The 23,756-nt window shown below is 40.0% G+C and overlaps 2 protein-coding genes across 2 annotated transcripts in view; one reads left to right on the forward strand and one right to left on the reverse strand.

The window, feature by feature from the left end:
* Positions 1-23,756, forward strand: part of il1rapl2 (interleukin 1 receptor accessory protein-like 2) — a 424,793-nt gene that overhangs the window by 339,904 nt on the left and 61,133 nt on the right. The window lies entirely within an intron of this gene.
* Positions 4,744-7,979, reverse strand: LOC117475229 (zinc finger protein 862-like). Its single transcript, XM_034121394.1, has 2 exons — positions 6,637-7,979; positions 4,744-5,529 (listed from the first exon to the last, which is right to left on the reverse strand). Exons 1-2 carry the CDS (start codon positions 7,901-7,903, stop codon positions 5,078-5,080), a joined length of 1,719 nt encoding a protein of 572 aa, XP_033977285.1. The 5' UTR covers positions 7,904-7,979; the 3' UTR covers positions 4,744-5,077.

Below are 23,756 nucleotides of genomic sequence, written 5' to 3' on the forward strand. Positions count from 1 at the left end.
TTCGTTTAAAAAACACTATTGGCAAAGTGGAAGCTGAACTGAATCTGCCAACAGCAAGCCTACAAAAGTAAAGTGAGATATTCATGCACATCATATCCTGACAAAGTCTACTCACAGTTCCAACATGACATATGCTAAGATATTTGATCACATAACTAAGAAAGAAACCAAAGAATCATTCCCAAAAAGTCCAGCTTTAAGACTAATGTGCGCCTTATGAGTCAAACATACACACCTGTTTCTAGCATTCTCAAATGTAATAAACTACTCAGTAAAATGTTTTTTGTCAATGGAGTCTGGTGGCTTTGAAGAGAGCTAGACATTGCTTTAATTTCCTCATTAGAAAGGGCAGTCTAATGAAAAAGGTGAAGTGGTGAAAATGTTTTGAGTATAGCATACAGTTGGAATGATAACGATTTCTTATGATGGCCTTTCTTTTTGTGACTAAAATGTGTCTTTCTGCGGCCCCTGTCCCTAGAAGAACAGCATTTTGTGTGTTTCAGGTCCACCAGACTCCATTGGCAAAAACATTGAATTTGACTTGGCAAAACACAGGAGTTGATTTTCTGCAGTTTTCTCAATTTAATAGTGTGTGCTATTGTTATTACTTATTGTAAATTTAACATGTTGTGGTTTTGACTGTTGGTTGAAGGAATCAAATAATTAAATAGTAATGAGTAGAAGTAGTACACAATTAGCATTTCAGTCAGACAACTCACGTGTTTCTTTAACATGTAGAAGCAGCATATAGTTGAGTTTGGCGTCTAGGCTCGGGCCTCATCACTCCACAGATATACATAGCACGATGAGTGATGATTAAATAACTAACCCCAGAGCCTACAGGTGGAAGCTGGGGTGGAAGCTGGGGTGGTAGTGGGGCAGGCAAGCAGCAGCGACGTGGAAGTAGCTGCAGCAATAGCAGCAGCAAGCAATGCATAGAGAGATATCTGGCAGGTTAAATAGAGCGGCATATTAGGAGACTCTGTTTGGTTGCTTGTAGAGTGGCAAGGGGCGTTATGTATCAATGCAGCATAAGTGCTCGAGTTGACTGCCTGAACTAGCTCGCAGGCTTCGCCCCATTTCAGTCAGACAACTCACGTGTTTCTTTAACATGTAGAAGCAGCATATAGTTGAGTTTGGCGTCTAGGCTCGGGCCTCATCACTCCACAGATATACATAGCACGATGAGTGATGATTAAGTAACTAACCCCCAAAACTGCGTGGAGATTAGATACTATCCCCCAAAACTGCGTTGCCCGAGCCTGACGCTGGTGATGTAAGTCTGATAAGTAGAGGGCCTGGCGAGCTGCCACGTGGCCACTCCCCCTAAGCACAGCGGCTTTGAGGGGAATACACTACCTAGTGACTGCTATGTGAAGGCCAGGGAACAGCCCGAAAAGCCATCCCCCTTAAGCACCACAGCTTTGAGGGGAATACACTACCTAGTGACTGCAATGTGAAGGCCCGGGCACAGCCCGAAAAGCCATCCCCCTTAAGCACCACAGCTTTGAGGGGAATATACTACCTAGAGAGACTGCTATGTGTAGGCCTGGAAGTGACCAGTGCTGACCCCCCCCCCCCAGCACCGCGGCTTTGAGGGGGATATACTACCTATCAAGACTGCTGTATCTATTTCTTGAGGCAGCTATGAGGGGAATATACTATAATAGAATACATATAATTTAACCCAGCAACCACCTGGTATGCAATAACAGAATTCTACAGATATACATCTTTGAACGTTTACTCTTTCATCGAGTAGTGCAAGAGTTCATGGTTGTTTGTGCTGAAAGGATCTCATTCCTGTGAAGCATGATATAGTGCTGGTGGGCAGAAGATGACCGACGGCCCAGGATACTCAGGGTTGAGGTAGGCGGATATAGAGCTGCAGTTGTGGCTGCGCAGATTCTTAAACAGTGGGAATAGCGATCTGGGGGCAGATCGCACCTTAGGCAGAGATGGCGCAGCTTGGAGGAGAACCCTCGTCGTTGGGTTTGCAGCCATCGAATAAACATGGGTGCCGACCCATGTGTCAGAGGGCAATGACGCGAGAAGTTCAGGAAGATAAAGGACAAAGAAAACAGTGTTAGTTTTAGCAATGATTATTCGGGGTTCCTTGACTCCCCAAACAGAACTGTCAGACATTGAATGTTTCAAAAACAGTGTGTATATTTGATCTCCAAAGTTAATTCAGTAAGGGTGAGATTATTCTGAGTATTAAAAGGTGAGAGGTCTGTGTATATTCGCCACCTGAGAAACCCATAGAAAGCTGTAACAACTGCATCTGACGTTTATCAATGTATAGTGAAAGCCCTTTGCCTGAACTTATACATTAACCTTTGCACGGGTGCAAAGGTTAAGAGGCAGTCTTTATCATTGCGTGGAGGACGTGCCTTCTTAAGGCCCTTGAGGAGCAAATGAATGAACTCTAGCGTGGCTTTATACTTAGCACTTAAAGATTGCAGGATTCGAATGAAAATAAAATTAATGCATGAACAACTATTATATCTATTGCATAAGTACACAGAGGAGGTTGGGACAGAAGAAGATAAAAGTACCAAGCCCCAAACCAGCAGAAGGTGCAGCATCTGTAAGTAACTAGAGAGGATCTGAAGACACCGCAAGGTCATTATAAAATAATTAACATAACATTCCACTTGTCGCATAGTAGAGGGGCTAAGGACCAAAGATCTGAGCAATAACCATCTCTAAGGTTGCATTCACGCCGAATAGTCTGCGTCTTTACACCAGACGCAAGTGTATTACATCGGTTCATTTGCAGAAGGTTGGGTTTGCGTTCACCCAGGCAACCTCAAATGGACTATGAACTGTAAACTAAAGTCATTGTACGGAGATGCTTTTTCAACAATTGGCGGAACATTAAGCGGGTAAAACGCAGATCCCAGCAATTTCTACTGTAGCCTGCATCATGGAGCATTGGCAGGTTATTTTCATGCTGCTGTTAATCTGGAGAGTGTATCAACATACTCTGCGGCTGACGCATAGGATTATAAATCAGACAACGTGCATTAAAAACATTTTAACACATATAATGAGAGACGTTATGCAGTGAGGAGGTTTCACCGATGACAGGTGGCTCTGATGAGATTGTACCACTGCCTTTTCTCTGTACACAGGGGACCAGTGATGTAAGCAGTCACCAGAATGAATGCATGACCCTATAGGTTACTGGATGTTGCACACAGCATAGATAGCAAAACAAGGCGATGACGCGCAAATAGTTAGTTTCCCATGTTTTGATGCGGACTGCGTCACACCAGCAATGAACCGCTCCAGAGTTTACTAGCAAGCGACCCAAGACCACCTCTTTAGGCGGAGCAGAGGTATCGGACTGCTTCCACACCAATCCAACGAACTGCATCAAGGGGTTAACGCTCTAGGGAGTGATTCAACAGTACTAAACAAGGCAGGTGTGAACTTGACCTAAGACTATGGTGCCTTAAGGTTTGGACAGAAAGGCTAGCGCTAGAGCTAGTTTCCTTATGAATATAAAACATCTCTTTTAGAGAGACTACCAGTGGGAGACCATAATTGAAGGCAGTAATCAGTATTGAATGTATTACAAGTCTAATATGTAGTATAACGTAGAGTGCTTTGAACACTTGGAAAAGCGCTAAATAAATAACATGAATTGTAACTAGAGAATGCAATTCCTGAAGAAATTGCTCGTGGGAATGCTTTATGCTGAAAATCTGACGCTAAACTGCTATGCTGAAATGTAATGTGTAAGAAGAAAGTGAAGAATTTAGATTGAAATGATACATGAACACTGGGGGCTTGAATGTGTGATGAGAGAAGAAAAGAGTAAAAAGGCTTGGAAAAGCAGCAGAATATTTGAACTGCAAACCTTTGAACTAACTTGATGGTGAATGATCTGTCGCCATGCCAACGGCATTTGATGACATCCCATAATAAGCTTAGATGCGTTGATGGCTGCATCGTTACCAAACCTGTGAAGTTTTGGGCCATTTGGAGCATTTTCACTGAAGTTATGAGAAAACTGTGTTTCATGGCGGGCATTGTGTTGCCATGGCAACAGCATGTCCCGTAGATGTCTTCACGGCTGGACTGTTAGCACACATGTGAAGTTTGAGCACTTTTTGAACATTTTCATAGGAGTTATAGCGACATCGTCTTTTATGGCGAGGGATGCGTTTCCATGGAAACGGCATATGGTGAGATCTCAGATTTGGTGTAGAGCTGTTGAGGCATGGACCGGTGATATACAAGTGAAGATTGGGGGACGATCGGACCGTGTCCATTGGGCTTACAGCGACATCGTGCTTCATGGCAAGTGGTCTGTCGCCATGGCAACGGCATTTGATGACACCCCATAATACGGTTAGATGCGTTGATGGCTGCATCGTTACCAAACCTGTTAATGTGACATCATCGTGTTCCATGACACAGGTGTTTATATTTGAGCTAACGACGACAGCTGTGTGTCACCAATAATGTATAAAATAGGTGGAACATGTTGTAGTCAGTATGAAGTCTCCATCAGACAGAAAAGAATAGGCTCAGACAGTCTGTTAAACTCCAGTGACCAGTGAAGCAGAGTTTCCGTTCGAAAAAATGTGTGCCGGTCACCATGTCCGTTAGGATTTAAATCTTCCGGACAAATTGGAAATTTCCCGGTCAAAGGTCTTCTTTGTTATTGAGCTTTAAAACAAATTGATAACAACTCTATATTAAGGATGAAATAATCAAGGCATTCAGATGTATCTTTTATTGAAAAGTGACTTTTAATAAAAGTTCAAACAAGTTCTGCCAATATCGTGCGTAACGGAAAATAAATAAATATAGCCTATATTACGCAAGCCATAATATAATAAACAAAAAACCCATGTTATTCAGCTGTAGACCTACATATAGTCGGATAAAATAAAACATAATAATTATTATTTGTTCACAAACTAAAAGAGTATAGGCCCGTCGTGAGCATTTTAATAAAGGCTCGCAGCTGCCGACTTGTTATCAAATAGCCTTTAAACAAATTGTAACACAAACTCTTTGACAAAACTAGAGCAAAATGCCTAGCTTATGATGTTTTAGCCTACTTTCTACGCTTTTTCAGACCTGTGAAGTGGGTAGCTGCGGATTTAAAATCAAAGGTCCCGAGTGTCTCTCCACAACTGGCAATGCGCATGAGCCGTGTCACCTTGTTCTCGCCAAGCCGACTTCGCTGCGCTGTTTTGATTCTGTTCTGTAGAGAGAATCCTCTCTCTGCCGGCACACTGGAGACAGGGATCACGCATGCTATCTTGGCCAGTGTGGCCCACTCAGGATAGATGTTGCCTAAATCTCTTACGAGGACTTCGCAAGCCGTTAAGAAATGCAAGCCTCCGTATCCGCGGAGCGCTGTCATCACGGGGATGGCATCTCTGTGGGCGCTTGTGGCATCAATGAGAGGGGCACTGGCTTGCGCTGAGTCATCCTCACTGGCAATCCCTTGGCCAAAATGACCAATAATGGTTTTGAGGGCTGGTTCAGCGTATATTTGAAGCGCTGAAGGGACGGAGAAATAATGAATTGTTTTATGTAACGCAAATAAACACATTTAAATAACTTGTGACACAATTTTAGGGAGTTATTATATATAGGGTTATTTTCATGCTGCTGTTAATCTGGAGAGTGTATCAACATACTCTGCGGCTGACGCATAGGATTATAAATCAGACAACGTGCATTAAAAACATTTTAACACATATAATGAGAGACGTTATGCAGTGAGGAGGTTTCACCGATGACAGGTGGCTCTGATGAGATTGTACCACTGCCTTTTCTCTGTACACAGGGGACCAGTGATGTAAGCAGTCACCAGAATGAATGCATGACCCTATAGGTTACTGGATGTTGCACACAGCATAGATAGCAAAACAAGGCGATGACGCGCAAATAGTTAGTTTCCCATGTTTTGATGCGGACTGCGTCACACCAGCAATGAACCGCTCCAGAGTTTACTAGCAAGCGACCCAAGACCACCTCTTTAGGCGGAGCAGAGGTATCGGACTGCTTCCACACCAATCCAACGAACTGCATCAAGGGGTTAACGCTCTAGGGAGTGATTCAACAGTACTAAACAAGGCAGGTGTGAACTTGACCTAAGACTATGGTGCCTTAAGGTTTGGACAGAAAGGCTAGCGCTAGAGCTAGTTTCCTTATGAATATAAAACATCTCTTTTAGAGAGACTACCAGTGGGAGACCATAATTGAAGGCAGTAATCAGTATTGAATGTATTACAAGTCTAATATGTAGTATAACGTAGAGTGCTTTGAACACTTGGAAAAGCGCTAAATAAATAACATGAATTGTAACTAGAGAATGCAATTCCTGAAGAAATTGCTCGTGGGAATGCTTTATGCTGAAAATCTGATGCTAAACTGCTATGCTGAAATGTAATGTGTAAGAAGAAAGTGAAGAATTTAGATTGAAATGATACATGAACACTGGGGGCTTGAATGTGTGATGAGAGAAGAAAAGAGTAAAAAGGCTTGGAAAAGCAGCAGAATATTTGAACTGCAAACCTTTGAACTAACTTGATGGTGAATGATCTGTCGCCATGCCAACGGCATTTGATGACATCCCATAATAAGCTATAGGCCTATACTTACCACTTTGTGCATTTGGGTATCGGGATGGGTTCAGAAGGACGTCAAAGCTAGTGATAATACTCAGGGACTCTTCAGGAAAGCGGTTGTGTAAAGCATCTATAAGATGTGTAATGTAGCGTACGCGGACATTACTGAAAGCCTGCCGGGACCGGTCATCTGCGTGTGTCACATTCACATCCCTGTACATGCCATTTTGGCAATCTGCCTGAAACCTCTCTTCTTCGGGACCGGGGGAATCCCTCAACTGTGTGAGTGCCGCAACTGATGCGTGAACCATTGGTCGGATTGTGGCCAGATTGACATCCTCTTTCTGGAAAACCAAATTAAGTTTGGTCATAACAGGTAGCACATCAGCCAGTGCGTGAGTCCAGGCGATAAAGCAGTATGGCTGGATTTGACCAAGGATGCCTTTTGCTTGGGCATTTCCTCCAACAGCCTCTTCATGTAGCTCCATCACCAGAGCAGGCCAGTTTAGCTTGATACCCTCCACTGCCCTGTGCAAGGATAACCAGCGGACAGCGCACTGCTGCTTTAGGCTTTTCACATCTTCATCCCCGAGCGCTGCTGTCATTTGACGGAGGCGATTGGTCCTGCTGGCTGAGTGCTTGTAAAATGAGTACACAGAGGATACTGTGCGCTTGTAAACTCCTACTTGGTCCACAGCTTTTGCAGCATCTAGCGCGGCCAGCGCAACTCGGTGGGCAACACAGTGCACCTGAATGCAAAACGCACTCTCTCTCTTCAGAAGAGCACCAACTCCAGCACGTTTGCCCATCATTACACTAGCCCCGTCTGAGCCCAGGCCAATGACGCTTGACAGTTTCACATCCCTCTCGCGGAGCACCTCATCCACCTTGTCAAATATGCACTGTGCTGTCCCGGAGTGCACGTCATAGTTTCCCAAAAAACACGTCTCCACTTTTCCTTTAATTTGCAACTTGACGTATATTATCAGCTTTTTGTCCACAGTGATATTAACCGTCTCGTCGATGATTATTCCGATAAAGTCACTCTTCTTTAGTTTTTCGTCCAGCTGCTTAATCAGGACTTCATCTATGGCCTTTTCCATGTCATCAACGGAATCACTGTGCCGGTAAATTCCATCACCTGTGACAAAATCAGGAGCCTTCACTTCTCGTAGTAGCTCAGTCAACCCTGCATACTGATTACCTGCAATGTCGTTTTTAGCCATGTGAAACACTACTTTTAGCTGAGAACATAGCTTCATGTTGGAAGCTTCATTCGCCCTCTCGCAGTGGCCTTTCATTGCGGTTTGTTGTGGTATTGTGTTCACTGACAAAATGTGCTCATTGCTCTGACTGTGTTCAATAAGCGCAGAGGTTCTCATATTTATTGCTCCTTTGGTGAACCCGTTCTTTCTCCCCGACTTCTCGCAGTGTGAGCAGAACAGAATTTCTTGCCCATCTATAATGTCGCACCTCAGCCAGGTGAATGTATCTTTCCATTCGGGTCTGAACGCGCGGGATCTTTGTTTTTTTCTGTCCGGGGCCAAGGCATCTACGGTCTCATTGACAGCAGGCGGTATCGCCATCTCATTGTCGGTATTATCATCATTAGACCTGCTTGGTTTAAAGAAATAATTTTTAAGCTTAGCTTGTTTTGCCATGTCCGATTTTTCTCATCTCTCTGTCGTCCTGTTGTTATTGTGCGCCCACTTTATCTTACTGAATGAAACAAATGTAACGGGTTCGTTCCACATTACGCCGTGGCCTACAGTGCGCTTGCCTATTAACACAAAAGATAATTTAATTTAAACAAACAAAAACAAAAATCTATTTATTGTTTATTTGAATACACTTTATATTGCGCTAAGGGCAAAATATTTTTACCGGACATGTTGACCGGAGAGATTTAGGTTTGCCGGACTTCCGCATATTTTACCGGTCATTGTCCGGTAATTACCGGCTAACGGGAACTCTGCAGTGAAGCATGTCAAGGAAGTTGAGTATCTGAAGTGTAATTTGTGTGTACTTTCGGGTTAATAATGTGGCCTTTTTGGCAGTTTAACTAAAGGTGTGCGGCTGCTACCGTGACAAAATATCAGCCTGAAATTACAATGGGCTTTAATGGAGACATGTTGAACGTTTTTGTCACTTCATGCCCTGAAGAGGCATTTTGTTGAATTATTTTGCTTAATTATTTGTCATTTTTCAAGCTATGAGATGCTTTCCTACGTTTGTCATGACAAATGATGTCTCAGGAATGTAGGGTTTGGGAATTATGGCAGTTTTAAAAAAAAATATGAAGGCAAATTTCAAGATTTCCTCCACTCTAGCTGTGACATCAAGCACTCTAGTTAATGTTAAAATCTGAAGAAAACCTCTTTAACAAGGTCTGAACAATGTTTAATATCTCTAAAAGTAAGAATCAGATTTGTGTTACACGAATAATGTCAGAAAGATGTGTAACATTTTAAAGTTGGAATGAGGTTTCTGAGTGAAAGTATGAATGAACAGTTAGCAGTTGAAGTCGCATGAAGATTTGTTGAAGTCTGAAGAATTTCTCCATTGACTTCAATGGTTAAAAATGTAATGTATTATGGGATGTATCTCTGGAATTATGAAAGTTATGAATGATAAAAGTAATAGCCATCGATTCCCGACCGAGCTGAACGTTTTGATGTTTGAACGGAGTTTCTGCGATGTTGAATGTGGGAGGAGAAGAGGGCCAAAATAAGCCGGCTGAATAATAAACTTTTTGTCCGTAGCATAACATATAGTTGGAATGCTGTTATCAGCATTCCCCCTAAATGATGCTGTTCTGATGCGGGACAGCTTGTCTGGTGGCAGTGAAGCTTGCACCAGCACACTATCGAGAATGATACCGATAATTCTAGACGTGTGGAAGGGCTTCCAGTTCCTGTTCTGAAAGAGGTAGTTCTAGCTGTTGAAAAGGTTTTAACTGGGAAGGTTAACTACTAGGAAATGGTTAAAAGATGGACACCAAGAGAATCCAGCATAATGCTTCTGATGAGGTGTCAAAGAAACGTGGGCTACTACGGCAACCAAATGCACATTTGAGTGTAAAACCTTAAAATATATATGCCACAGAAGGCATCTGTGATGTCTGCTTTCCCTGTCATGTCATCTACAGAGCATAGAAACGGGAATATCTTAGTAGTTATTAATACTCTTGACAGAATAATCGTGAGGAACTAACGGATCAATAAAGAAACGTTGCTAGAATATGTCCTCCTAGCACTAGGTTAGGGGCCTGTCATGTTTTTAAACGTTTAAATAGCAGCACGTGTAATACTCCTGGCTCCTTCAGTGCAAACTTCAGTCTTGAGTGCAGGTTTTTACAGACATGGGTCCCTGGGAGCCAGCATAACCTGCTAAGAAACCTTGATTTAAGCCTGTGATAAGGTAATTGACAAACATCTGTGATTTAGAAAGAGCTTTGGAAACGATTTGCAGCATGAAGCCTCCTGAGGCACACCCAGCAAAGGGGCAGAATATTGTAGGGAGAGCTTAATTCCTGTGGGGAAAAACTCTTCTTTGGTAGGTGATTAAATGTACATGGCCGCTTGGCAGAGAAGGATTCATGGTATTCATAGAAGAGCCACTGTAGGAGAGATCGAAGTCTAAAATGATTGTCAAAAATGTATCGAGCTTCCCTTCATATTCACGTAACAGAAATTGATTTGATTTATTTCCATTTAATTGATTTATAGTAGTATAAATACTTATAAACTTACAACTTCTGTATAATTGCCTCAAATATGACTTACTGCAGGCCAAATATTTCCATAATAAAACATTGCTTATGCAGAATTGTAGTATATACCTGCTAAGATGCGATTCCTGAGGAATTGCTGCTGCAGGGGGCAGGAAGCTAGAACCCGTGGCTGGATCTGGGACTCCAATTCCCAGAATCCTGGGGTTGTGACGTCAGCGGGAAGCGGCACAACGTGGTTGAACGCGGAAGTAGAAACATTTGTTTATATTGCAGGCAGAGGAAATCGAGTTTTGTTCAAGGGAATATATCGTGGAATTAAAGGCTTCAAGCGCTGATTTAACTTCGAGAAGGGAGGACATAATGGCAGGTACTTTGGGAATGCCGGAGTCAGCTTACTCCTGCCTTTTTTGGTGTTTAATTACCCGCCGACCGAGAGACAGTGCGACTCTTAGCTGACACTTGTGAAGAAAGGGGTTGTTACCGGTGCTGTCGTAGAACTCGGGACTTCCTCTGGCCCAAAGGATATTAAAAGCTACTCCAGAATGAGGACGGAAGGGACACCCGACCACTCATTCCGAGTGATGTGTGTCGAGCGGGAGCTGTGGCTCGTTCCAGCGGCGTCTGAACCATGCTCTGAGCTAGCCTGTGTTTCGGGAATGAGGCAGGCTTCTTACGGCTTCTTGCGTATGATGATTCGGTTCCAGGGTCGGAGATAGCAATAGACATGTATGAATGCAGCATAAGTGCTCGAGTTGACTGCCTGAACTAGTTCACAGGCTTCGCCCCATTTATGAACGTGATTGAATAATAAATTAGTTATTAAAGAAATTATTGATTCATTTAATTTAGAGTGCTAAAAGTCCAACATGAAAAATATACTGTTAGAAACACACACACACACACACACACACACAACACACACACACACACACACACACACACAACACACACACACACACACACACACACACACACACACACACACACACACACACACACACACACCACACACACACACACACACACACACACACACACACACACAACCACACACACAGAGTAGCATGAGGTGCCAGTGTGAGGCTGGCTGTGAAAGGCAGGGTGAGATAAGGAGGCAGGCTTTCTGTCTCTTCCTCTCTCCCCTCTTGTCTCTCTTTCTCCGCCTGTCTCCGTCTTCTTCTTCTCTCCCCATCGCATTTATCTCTCTGCGTCTGTCTCCCTCTGTCCCTGCGAAGTGTCTGCCTCTATCTCACTTTCCTTCCATCTGCCTGTCTTCCCTTCAACACCCTCTATATCTCCAACAGTCCCTTTGTCTTTCACTTTCAGCTCATTCATGTGTCTCAAAATTGAGAAGCGTCACGTCATTATTCCCTTTCAAACTGTCACAGAGAGATAACGTGAGGTGGGAGGGGTGCGTGATCAAATGAATGCAACAAAGGTTTTTAAATTTCAGATTTTTTTCCTCGAGAGAAAAACTCTGGTTGTGTTGTCATCCTTCGATGTGTAATTTAGAGCAGAATAATGCAGCACAATAGCTTCAAAGTGTCAAATTATCTGCAAAATAATGCAAAATAATACAAAAAATACAACGTGATTTATTCATTTAGTTGCATCCCCCTATTTAAGGGGAATAAAAGCCTTGTCTGTGTTATAAGACTTGAACATTGGTGCTTAGAAGTAAATGAAAATAAGTGAGAAGGTCAACGATGAATTAGGGGGAAAAGGAAACTATAAAACATGAATTGGGAGGAAAGTAAAGGAAGAAAGGAGCGTGGGTAAGAGGAAGACATTGGAGAAGAAAACTAAAGATGGAATGAAAGTTTCTTAAATTGTCTAAATATTAAAATAAAGGAAAGAAATGCATTTATTAGTGACAGATGGAGAATAATAAAAGCCAAAGTGGAAAGTGGTATTAGCCCATCTCATGGCTGTGGTTATCAGCCTCCTGATTGGGTATGGAAGGGGCCTGCTACCTCTTCTCATAGGGTCGGGAAGCTGTTAGTATCTATTGACATGGTTGATCACCAGAAGAAATACAAAATAAGAACAAAGAAAATGGTTAGCCGGCTTAGTTTTGAGAGCAAACAAGGGGGATCATTGGATGGATCCAACAAACAAAGGATTTAGGGATTTTAGTCAAGTTATTTAGCAAATAAACTTATATACAGTACCGAACAGACATTCCAATTGTAATCAAACAATGATCTTTTCCTTCACATCACTATGTAGTGTTGTTGCCGTGACCTAAAAAAGTAGTTTTGTTTAAATTAGAAACGCTAACTATGTGATGAAAACTGCTACTGGCTAACTTTCTTTTTCGCTGATGGCCCATCTGAGGCATCAGAATGGTAAAGATATCATTGGATCACACCTAAAAGCAGACCACTTAGGTAAACTGAAGGATAAGGGAAGGACAAATTGAAGAATAGCAGGAAAAAAGGTGTGAGGGGAACAAGTAATTCAGAGAGGTGTGCAACAAAGTAGAAAAAAGGGGGAAGACAGAGGAAGGGTGTTCTGAAGGCAATTAGTAAGGAAAGGTGTAAAAGGGAGTGAAGGAGGCGAAAAATAAAGGTGGATTTGTAGAAGACGAGAACACACCAGAAGGAAGCAAAAAAACACTGAATCAGGAAAGGGAGGTAGAGGTTAGGAAGGACACACACATAAGCCAATAACACTTTCGGAGTTGCCTCTTAGGCCCCGGCCCCACGGGAACGAAAACGGGTTGTATCCGCATATTTCTCTTGCGTATAGCCCTTTTTGCCACACGACGCCGTAACGAAACGATATAAACGTGGATAGATCTGGGAACGGAGCGCTCTGGGGGGGTGACGACGCAATAGCCCCACCTCTCCCCACCTCTGCTGCTCACCCCCGTAAAAGTACACTGCACACTGAATTCAGATTATTTATCTTTATCTCGATATGGACATAAACGCGAGTGAAGTCTAATCTGACAGGACGGAGACACGCAGCTCCTCCCGCTGTGATGCAGCGGGAGCAAAACACACACTTCAAGTCAGATCATCAGCCTTAGCTATTTTAATTACCTCTCAAACTACCTAAACTAGTTATAAATATGTTTATTTTTACTGTCGGGTCACTCATTACTGGATCAGCTGCTGCAGACACTGACGCTGTCAGAAGAGAGGAAAAAGAGACAGGCTCCGTGTATTTTATTATTATATATCATTATATAGAGTCGTTATTCATTTGTTTTAAAGCTCAATAAATAACAAAGAAGACCTTTGACCGGCACTTTTATAATTTTGTCCGGAAGATTTAAACTTTAACACACGTTGACCGGCGAAAAACTCTGCCCGGTTCCCTCTGCCCCCACCAAGGAGAATAAACAGAAGTGCAGCCATGATAACCATTCTTCTTCGCTGCTTTTGTGGAGGAAGTTGCTGCTTTCGTGGAGGAAGTTACAGAGCCACGTACAGGCTCGGCATATGTACTGCAGCTTTTCCAGCGGTTGGATCTAAACGGAGCTGTCTCGTGGAGCTTGACACAATCCGGTGTATATTGCGTGTGGACGGAAGCTTTTTGGCGATTGCGTTTGCGTTAATCCTATGCGTTTTGCCGTATGCGTTCCCGTGGGGCCGGGGCCTCAATCACCCAACACTTAGGTCTCCATTCACTCACAACACACAACACCTCAGGCAACATTATATCATACGGGATGTTTCTATCAGTGTCATACAGTAATGGCCACACACATTTCTCTTTGTGCCATTATATAAACAGGCTGTTTAAAGATAAAGAGCTAGAGAATAGAGGGGACAGTGAGAGTTGATAGCATTGAAGGGATTCAGAAAAATAATTACAGGTGAAAAGATGATCGATATGCGACAACAACGCAATGTGAAGAGGGTAAGAGAGTTGTTCGATGAAGGCGAGAAAGTCACATTAACATCTGTTTCAATGTATTTTTCTCAGCTAATGTAGCAGTGGTGAGAAAAAGTCAAGTTTGGAGATAGGGTTTAATACTGCAAGGTCAATGGTTGAAATCCCAGTACGAGGCCAGGAAGATATTATTAACAGGGAATTGGACCATTCGTATTGTTCTCAGGTCAAGTACTGTTCAATCTGAGTTTGTCTTTTTTTGCTTTTTAGCCCTTAATAATGATTTCATACTCCTCCAAGACATCCAATTTCAACCTGCTCTTAACCCTGTACTGTTACAATGATAAGGTGCAAGATGAAAATGGTTTAAATCCACTGCTTCCAATAGTCAGAATTACATTTTGGTAAACCTAAAAGCAAGGTTTAAATAGCATGTTTCTTTCATTCAAATAGAGAATAAAGTTAGAGAAAAAGGGACTGAAAATGATTTGTCCCTCGTGAGTCATTGCTTGTTTTGCTCAAAATCCTTCTTTAACGTAGACTTATAATAATTTACAACCTTTACTTCCATTACGTAACACCCATAGAACAAGAAATATTGTTTTTATATTTTATTTTATTTACAACAGGGTATTTAAGGCTGCGACTTTAATCCGTTCAAAACCTTTTATTTTTTACTTTAACCGTAATTGAGAATGCAGTTTAGTTGCATGGGAACATCATTTTGTGCGCCAAGATTAAATAATTAGTGAAATAAACTAAAACGCTATATATACTGTTAAGTATCTTGTGATATTAACTTAAAACACAGTTTATTCAAAGACTGTCTATATGTTGGCATACTAAACAGAAGAAGTGTTTTAATAATGGAACCATTCTTCAACATCAAATTTAAACTTCACCAGGAATATTTAAAGTGGAAAATGCAGGTGTCCCTAGTTATTTGTTTTATTACATAAAAAACAATAAATATAGTACGCAATGGATCCTCACAATACAATACAGAAACAAAAAAGAACGTAATTTAGCTATGTTGTGAACAAATCATGAGTGGATTATGTTGCACAATTTGTTCGAACATTTTCTCTTTTGCTGCGACTCTGTCAAGTCATATGTTTTCCGAGAAGGATAAAGCTCCAAACTTTTCAGAGCCAACTTTTTCAATCTTCTGTATTAAACACTAAGAAGACATAGATCCTCGTTAAAGTTAGTTTTAGAGTAGTTCTTTCGCTTTGGGATGGCAAATTGCCTTGCGTAAAGTCCCTAAGCAAGAGGATGTGGCTTCAAAGACACCTCTCTGAGAGCTGTCAGTCCCAGTGCTGCTGTTCTGAATCCGACTCTTACCTCTGACCTTTAACAAAAGACTGTTTCATATAGGCTTTGATCAAAAAGCATGCTGGATACTTACTGCACAAAGAGGTATAGATGTGGCTTTTTAATAATTGCATAGTGTGATGCCTCGAGGCTGTAAATATTCATTATTCAAAACATTCATTTGTAGAAATCCATGAGGGGATACTTCCAAATGTCCTCTCTCAAGTTAGTTTGTCTGATTAGTCATTTAATTACTTGAACATTATTTTAGGCCTCTGGGCTACAGCTTCCAACATGATGAAATATAACTTGCTTGATTATGAAATAAGTTATTTTTACATCTGGCATGAAAATTGAATGTTTTAACCTTAATATCTGTTATTTGTGTACAGATGTTTAAAAACCTTTCAAATCAGATACTGGTTCATTCTGGTAAGCAGATTGTTTTTGGTCAACAATCAGCCACAACTATTTCAGTTGACTGTATAACTTTAACAATAGGTTGCATTCTAAGTGTACGTGGCAGACACTTTAAAAAAAGAAGGAATAATACTAGATTTAGGTTTGGTTGATTTTCAGAGAAGAAATATGATTTCTAAAGGTAACGCTATGTCGTTAAAGTAGCCTAAAATAATAGGGTCCCGTATTTCTGTTCAAAATGACAAGTTGATTGATCACTTTGGGAAAAAGCACTTTAGGCAGCTTGCTTTGTTTAATTACTTTGTTTAAGAATCTAATTTGACTAAAACTAAAGATGTTACCATTACTCATACAGCCTAAAAGGTTAAGTCAAATGTCAAATTTAAAGTATTGGATTTGACAGTATTTAATGTCCCTCATGGAGCAATTTGGATTCAAATGATAGACATCAAACAAATACACGTCACTAATACATGCAGTAGATGTCATCATCATAATATTGTAGCTATCCATCAGTCTGTTGTTAAGTGTTTTTTGCAATATTAACAAGGCCCAAAATGACCTATTTTCTCTAAATGGCCCTAACTTTAGAGAAATATAATTTCAGTCAGTGCCAATGGTCTTTTGTCAGAGTTCAAAAATCTTTCCTTGTCTGCTTTTCTGACCATGCTGAGGCTGCCAAACCAACAAATCATTTCAAAAGTTAGAATTGAAACTAAAAGATTAATGAATAAAACTATTTTAAATACCACATGTTGATATTTCAACCCCATAACCTTCTCAAGAAAAATACACTCTGAGTACAGGCATCCAAATTCATTTAGTCATCTTGGTTGGTGCCCAGATACATAATGGCTAACTGTCTCCACAACTACCCCACTGATAAAGTCGGTGCCATGACACCTCGTCTTAAAGAAAATGGTCCTCTTGCAGCGAAATGATCTTATATTTTCTTATATTGTCTCTCAATTTCCCCGTAAAGAATAAGAATGGTCAACCCCAGATGCCACAAACGTTCCCTTTCCTCCAAATAAATGTTTAGCCCAACCCACTCTCTTCAGTCTACGTACAAATGACACGACTTTACACATTGGAAATGCGTGCAATAGATACGCAGAAGTCCGATTTTGCGTGCATATGATACGCTAACCATTCCCATTGAGATCTGAGGCCGAGTTTTGCATGCATATGATACGCCACGTTTTGTCCATCGGGACTTGGTAGACCGGAAGCTGTGTGGTTCATAAAAACATGTTCTTTCTCAATACCAAGCCACGATTATTGTTTTTATTTTAAATCGTATAATGTCGGACTTTTTTTGCCGTCTGTGAGGAAAAGAAATGGGGCTCAGAGCCTCAGAATAATGAAATCTGTATTTTTTTAAATCTTTTTTTCCTTCTAATTTGTTATTCTTTTCTAAATAACACACTGTTATTTACTCAACAATAACACACAATTATCCTTGTTTTTATTTATTTGTTTAATTCTATAATCTTGGGCTTTTTAGCATGCTTTTTAGCATGCTTTTTAGCCGTAAATAAAGTCACCGGAAACAGACGTAGGCCTATAAGGGACATTTCAAGCATCATTGCGATACACACGACAACCACACACTGAACTGATTACCCAAGATCCTCAGCTTGAAGCTCGATGATTGGATGTTTTAGCCGCAATGCACGTTGGGATATGGTGTTAATGCGATATGATATCCGAAAAACATTTCAGAGTTTAGGATGGCCGAAGACACTACACTACCCATAATCCTCAGCTATCGTTTGGGACTACAGTCCCGTTGCTTGACAAACCCTGTGATTAATCTTCAAGATCTGGGATTGGATGTTGGAGTGGCAGTGCGCCAAGGTTATGCCGAGCGTCAAACAGCTCTTTGAAATCAAACAAAACCACGGCAGACTTTCCAAAACTGGACTCGAACGCCCCCCCCCAGAACTACACATGCTGGCTATTGTGTTTTGCAACATGTTCTATGGCACGTCTCTACTGGGAATTGTAGTTTTAAAAGACGTTTTTGTTTTTCCCACAATTAGAAGTTGCCAGTATTAAACTGTGTACAGCCCTGGAGGTTTAGGCGATAGGAAACAAATTGGTGTGTACAAATTTAAAACATGTAATTAATAAATGGGTGAAAATAGCTTAGTAGTATCCATAATGGGCAGCATTAATATATACCCACATGACAGCTCATTGTTACTTTGTAATTCTACTCCACTACAATTCAGAGGTTAACCTGGTATTTTACTCCACTACATTTATTTTAGTTACTTTGCAGATTCTGATTAATGATGTGAAATATAAACAACCCTTTAAAGCAGACTTTAGTTACACCTGAACTATGTTGAAGTTATGCAATGAATTAAAAACTTGGGTCACAGCTTCCTCAACAGTGCATTACAAGACATCTATCAATATGTGTGTATACCTCCACCATTAAACTGTCAAATTCTGCACATTTCTTATACTATCTACATACATAAGAGTATAATTAATATGTATAATATCAGTTAAAATAAGTGCTTCAACATAGGCAGGAAAGCAATATATTAGACGTTAAGTACTTTGTCAGGCTTAATATTTATGTGTAGATACCCCAAAAGCTTTTTTCTTATTTAAAAGAAGACCTTAACCTAAAGTATTATTTAAAGTGTTAATAAAGGTTAATTAGTTTGTCTGTTTTTTCACATCCTCATATTAATATCTTTGTACATCCGGCACTAAACTGTTTTATTGTAGAGATCACTTACAGTATCTTTTTGATTTTTTATATTCTATATTTCTATCATTGACCTTCTACTTTCCCCCTATGAAAGTATGTACTCTTAATATTTTTTTCATTAAATAACATTTTTCAACAAAAATAACATTATTCAACAAAATTCATTCAATAACGTGCTTTAACCACTAGGCGGTGCACACAAGGTACACACAGCATACTAATAATAACTTTGTATTATTAGTGCAGGACACTTATGTATGTATAACATCTGAAGATGTGTAGTTTTATTCATGTTTTCACATAATTTTACAGGATATTGCTATACTATTTCTCATGTTTTACTTCTACACATTAATATCTGATTTGTAAAACATCACAGACAGAAAGGTATATCCGTCATTTAATGGTAAGCTATTGAAATTGTGATTCCATAGATGTGTCTACCATCACCCAAAAACCCCTGGCTATTCTCTCAACTCAGTATTTACATTCTTATATTCAAAGAAAATCAGTAATATCTTTAAAAACTACAAGTCCTTTTATATCAGCTGTGCACCGTTATGGTGTAAATGTAACCTATCTACCAATTGGATCAAATATAAAAGTCAGCCGAATTAATGTTGATACTGCAAGGAGACGTATTGTGTGAAAAGAAATGGAAGATGTTGTTTAATTGCTGATATTTTTTTATTTAGATTTAGATTTAAATCTTTTATTTAGATCATTAGATTTATGATCCACGTCACGTATTCAGTTTCGGTGGCTGTTCTTCCTGTTTGTCTAGAAGTCTTCTCATCAGGGCTCTATAAATAAAGAACTAAGGCAGTTGTGTAATATTTAATGCAGCCAAACCGTGTATTCCAATGCCGTTATGTGATGACTTCCAAAGAGAAAAGCAAGCACACTCGGAATAAAGTATAATTTTCTTTTTTTAAATGTTTTTCGGATTTCGTATCGCATTAACACCATATCCCAACGTGCATTGCGGCTAAACAATCCGACATTATACGATTTAAAATAAAAACAATAATCGTGGCTTGATATTGAGTAAGAACCGGTAAGAACATGTTTTTATGAACCACACAGCTTCCGGTCTACCAAGACCCGACGGACAAAACGTGGCGTATCATATGCACGCAAAACTCGGCCTCAGAACTCAATGGGAATGGTTAGCGTATCATATGCACGCAAAATCGGACTTCTGCGTATCTATTGCATGCATTTCCAATGTGTAAAGTCGTGTCATTTGTACGCAGACTGAAGAGAGTGGGTTGTTTAGCCATGTATGCTGACTGAATAATCCCACTCAGTTATTAATTGGAGGCATATTTAATATTAGCATATTTAATGCCCACTAACACTTTTATAAGCCCTGTGAAAATAATGTAGCATATGCTCACGCATTGGAGAATTGGCCCATAAAATAGTCTGTAAGAAAAATAAATTCAGCAGTATGGAAAACAAGGTATTTAAAAAATATATTAAATGGATTTTGTGTCAATGTGTCAAGAAAATCATCCACAAGCAGTATGTAAGCCATTCAGAAGCTAAACACAAGCAGTTTTATCGCACAGGGTTTTCATATTCTTAACTTGAATCAATGGACCGCATTTCTTTAACCCACACATTTCATAATAACCAATACAATACATTCCTCAAAATAATAACACAAATACAACCTACATTTATGTTATGCTCCTGAAATGTAAACCATATGTATTATTGCATTGGACAAACAAATTGTGTACTCTAATCGCTTTTTCAGTTTACACATTCATACAGAGGCGAAGGCTACCATGCATCAACTGCAGGGGTGCAACCATGAGAGTGCTAGTGACCACAATGAAAATATTGGTAAATCCCCCAAAAAACAATGGTTACTAACAAAAATATGTTATGGCATATTGCTTCTTGCAGGAGGCTTATTGAGTTGCAAGTAAAAGTAATCTCCCCATCTGTTAAAATGTTCTAAGGCTGGACCTTGGCCCACCCCATGGTCCTTCAGGAAACTGACAACCATCAATTGGTCATCAATGGTGAACATATCTTGTTTCAGCAAGACCTTCAAATCATTCAAGTTTATTTAGCTAACCCTTGGTTACCTTAAATACTTCAAATTCATTTTAAAAAGTGACCCTGTATCTAATGTCAGAAGCCACAAACCTAGATACAAGGCTTTTCTAACCAACCAAAAGTGGCAATTTAGGCAATTTAGCTATATTGCTCCAGATGTCTTAATTTAATTTGATCATAGATTTCTCGTCACTATTTTAAGCACCCTCCCTGAAAATATTTTCTTACGTTTGCTGGTGTGATGTGCTTTTTTGGGTAATGATGTTATGTTTCCTCTCTCTATCTGTGCATTCATTGTATGTGTGTGTGACTGTGCATTTGTTACCATGTGTGTGTTTGGGTTGGTCTCTAAGGGCAGCACATTTGTACCCCTCTTAACATCTTCACACATTGCACAGCTGTGGGAGCAGGAGCAAGAGGGGGGAATCCAAAGAGGGATTTTAAGTGGAATAGGTTGTTCCCATCACTTTTAGATGTGTAATGGAAATGGGGGTTAAGAGGTCTCTTGCACTAACTCTGCCGCTACATACATACAATGATGCTCATCTTAGTTGACTTAAAAATGGTATTATAACCTCAATGCAGCAATACACAGTAAGTTTTCACAGAACTTTGAAGGGCAACAATATTCTTATGGTTGCCTCAAATACGAGTTACCTCAAAGGAAATTTCAAAACATGTTTCCTAAAAGGGAAATTGAGAAGTATCCCAGAAATTCTAACTGGGTTGAACATTTAACATTGGTGCAATATGAAGATGTGACACTTATTATTACACTGTGAATAAACAAGCAAACAACAGGCTTCAGGGCTCGACAGACTCTGTCTAGCATGTCCTGTACAGGCCGCAACTCATTGACAACCAAAGTCTTCTTTACTTTTTAGAGTCAATGAGCAATTAACGGTTTCCAAAAATGTCAGAAGAAGCAAATCTGGGCACCAACGAGCACTGCACTAGTTTAGCCCGAAATAGGGAGTGATACTGGAAACAGCATTCATTTTCTTGGAAGACAATAAACTAAAGAAGTCTGCTATTACTAAGATAGTAACTACATCTAAGAAGATAGATTGGCTGCTCGATTAGTTAGAAGTAGATTTGTATATGGTACAATAGCTAATTCAATTGGCTACTTTCTGTGTTAACATTTAGTGAGAATCAAAAATAAGTTTGAAATAATAGGAAATCATTTTCAACATTTAAAGGACAAATCATGTACAAATATAAATCAAAGATTCCTTATGTTTTCACTGGAGGCCAACAGAAGCATATATAATGTGAACAAAATAGGTCCAAGCACTGAGCCTTGTGGCACTCCATGGCTAACTTTGGTTTGCATGGAAGATTAATTCTTGACATATACAAACTGGGTCATTTGTGACTTTCACAAGAGCTGTCTCTGTGCTATGATGTGTTCTAAAGCCGGGATGAAAACCCTCAAATAAATTAACTGTTTTGCGACTGCTTTCTCAAGGATTTTTGAGAGAAAGGATGATTAGAAATAGGTCTAATAGTAGGCCAAAACCTTTGGATCGAGGTTGTGGTTTTATTACAGCTACTCATACTTTATTCATATTTAATAAAGAAGTGTTAATGTTAGAAAAATATCACTTGTCCCCGGCTTGAGCTTCAATATCAGGATACATGCATTTATAATGCTTGAAAGAATGGAAGTAGTCATCACATACAGAGCATATGGAACAACTAATTCCTGGACAGTGTCCTTCACTTGCTGATATACAAGAGAGGGAGTTACACAGTCACAAGATGGAAGAATACCGGTTCAAAGCAGTATTCAATGTTTAGTTTAGATTAGCTAAGACCCACGTCAGAGATGATCATGCTTGTCATATGTCTATCTCCATAGAGGCTGAATCATCATGTTAATCGTTGTCACATAGCTATCACATGCAGTGTATCCTGACACTCTTCTAGCTAATCATACATCCTGTGACATACACAGCTACAGTTGGGCCTTTGTTATCATGTGCTCCTCTGATATTGGTACATTCAATATTTTCCCAACAGTTAAGTAAGGGAAATACTTATTTTAACAGCTTAGTTGGAGTCAGGTCTAAGATACAGGTTGATGTTTTAGAAGAAAGAATCATCAATAAAATATTTAATTGTAGGAAAATGTACTATGATAACAATACAACACCCATCACAATGTCGTCATGAGGAAATGTATGGATTACAACTAACTGCAATTTGAATCAACACTCAAATACTTAAACTACTTGAGTATTTAATAATCACGCAACTTTAGACCTTAGTTACAATAAAGTTAATGATATTTCTTGTACATTTCTAACATTAAAAACAAGCAAAAAATCTTTGTCACTGTTTTGTCTTCAGTCAACTGTCAAACCGGGAATGCTACAATAATTCAAACAGCCTGAAACAACACACTACATTTAAATTCTCCCATCACTTGTAGGCCTACAGCTGTTCAAACCACTGATGACTCGATGAATTCTGGGACCAAATTAAATTTGCAATCCTTCCTTTAGTCTACTTTGTTAACCATTGGCCCCAAGCTGGAGAAGTAGAACACTCTTGGATGTTACGGGACCCTCGGGTACAGCTGTCAGTCTGCCATCACCTGCCACCCAGTTCTGTCATGAAACCCCCCCCAACACACACCCACTGAGACCAAAACTATTAGCACTTCTAACCTCATGTGGGCTTGCTGGCTTTTTCTTTCTTCTGTCCTTTATGTTACTCCTCCTGTTGATTCTAGTTTTTGAATTCAGCTCACAGTCAACCACCCTAATGACCGCAAACATCTGCTCATTACTTTTAGAATTGATATTCACATTTTCTGTCTTATTTACAATGGTGGCTGGTGATTACTTACCTTGGTTGGACTCTAGGTACCAAGGGCCTTCTGTTTAGAATAACAGATGGTATGTTTGTGCATTATGTCAGTGGCACTAGTTTTCAAACTTTGATGCTCAAGGTTCCTATCTAGCATCAGTTCTGGACGTGCATGTCTGGGACGTGTTGTTAGTCTTCCACTTGTGACATATACAGTCTCTTT

Source organism: Trematomus bernacchii, unplaced genomic scaffold (assembly GCF_902827165.1).
Source record: "Trematomus bernacchii unplaced genomic scaffold, fTreBer1.1, whole genome shotgun sequence".
In the NCBI taxonomy this organism is placed as follows: Eukaryota; Metazoa; Chordata; class Actinopteri; order Perciformes; family Nototheniidae; genus Trematomus; species Trematomus bernacchii.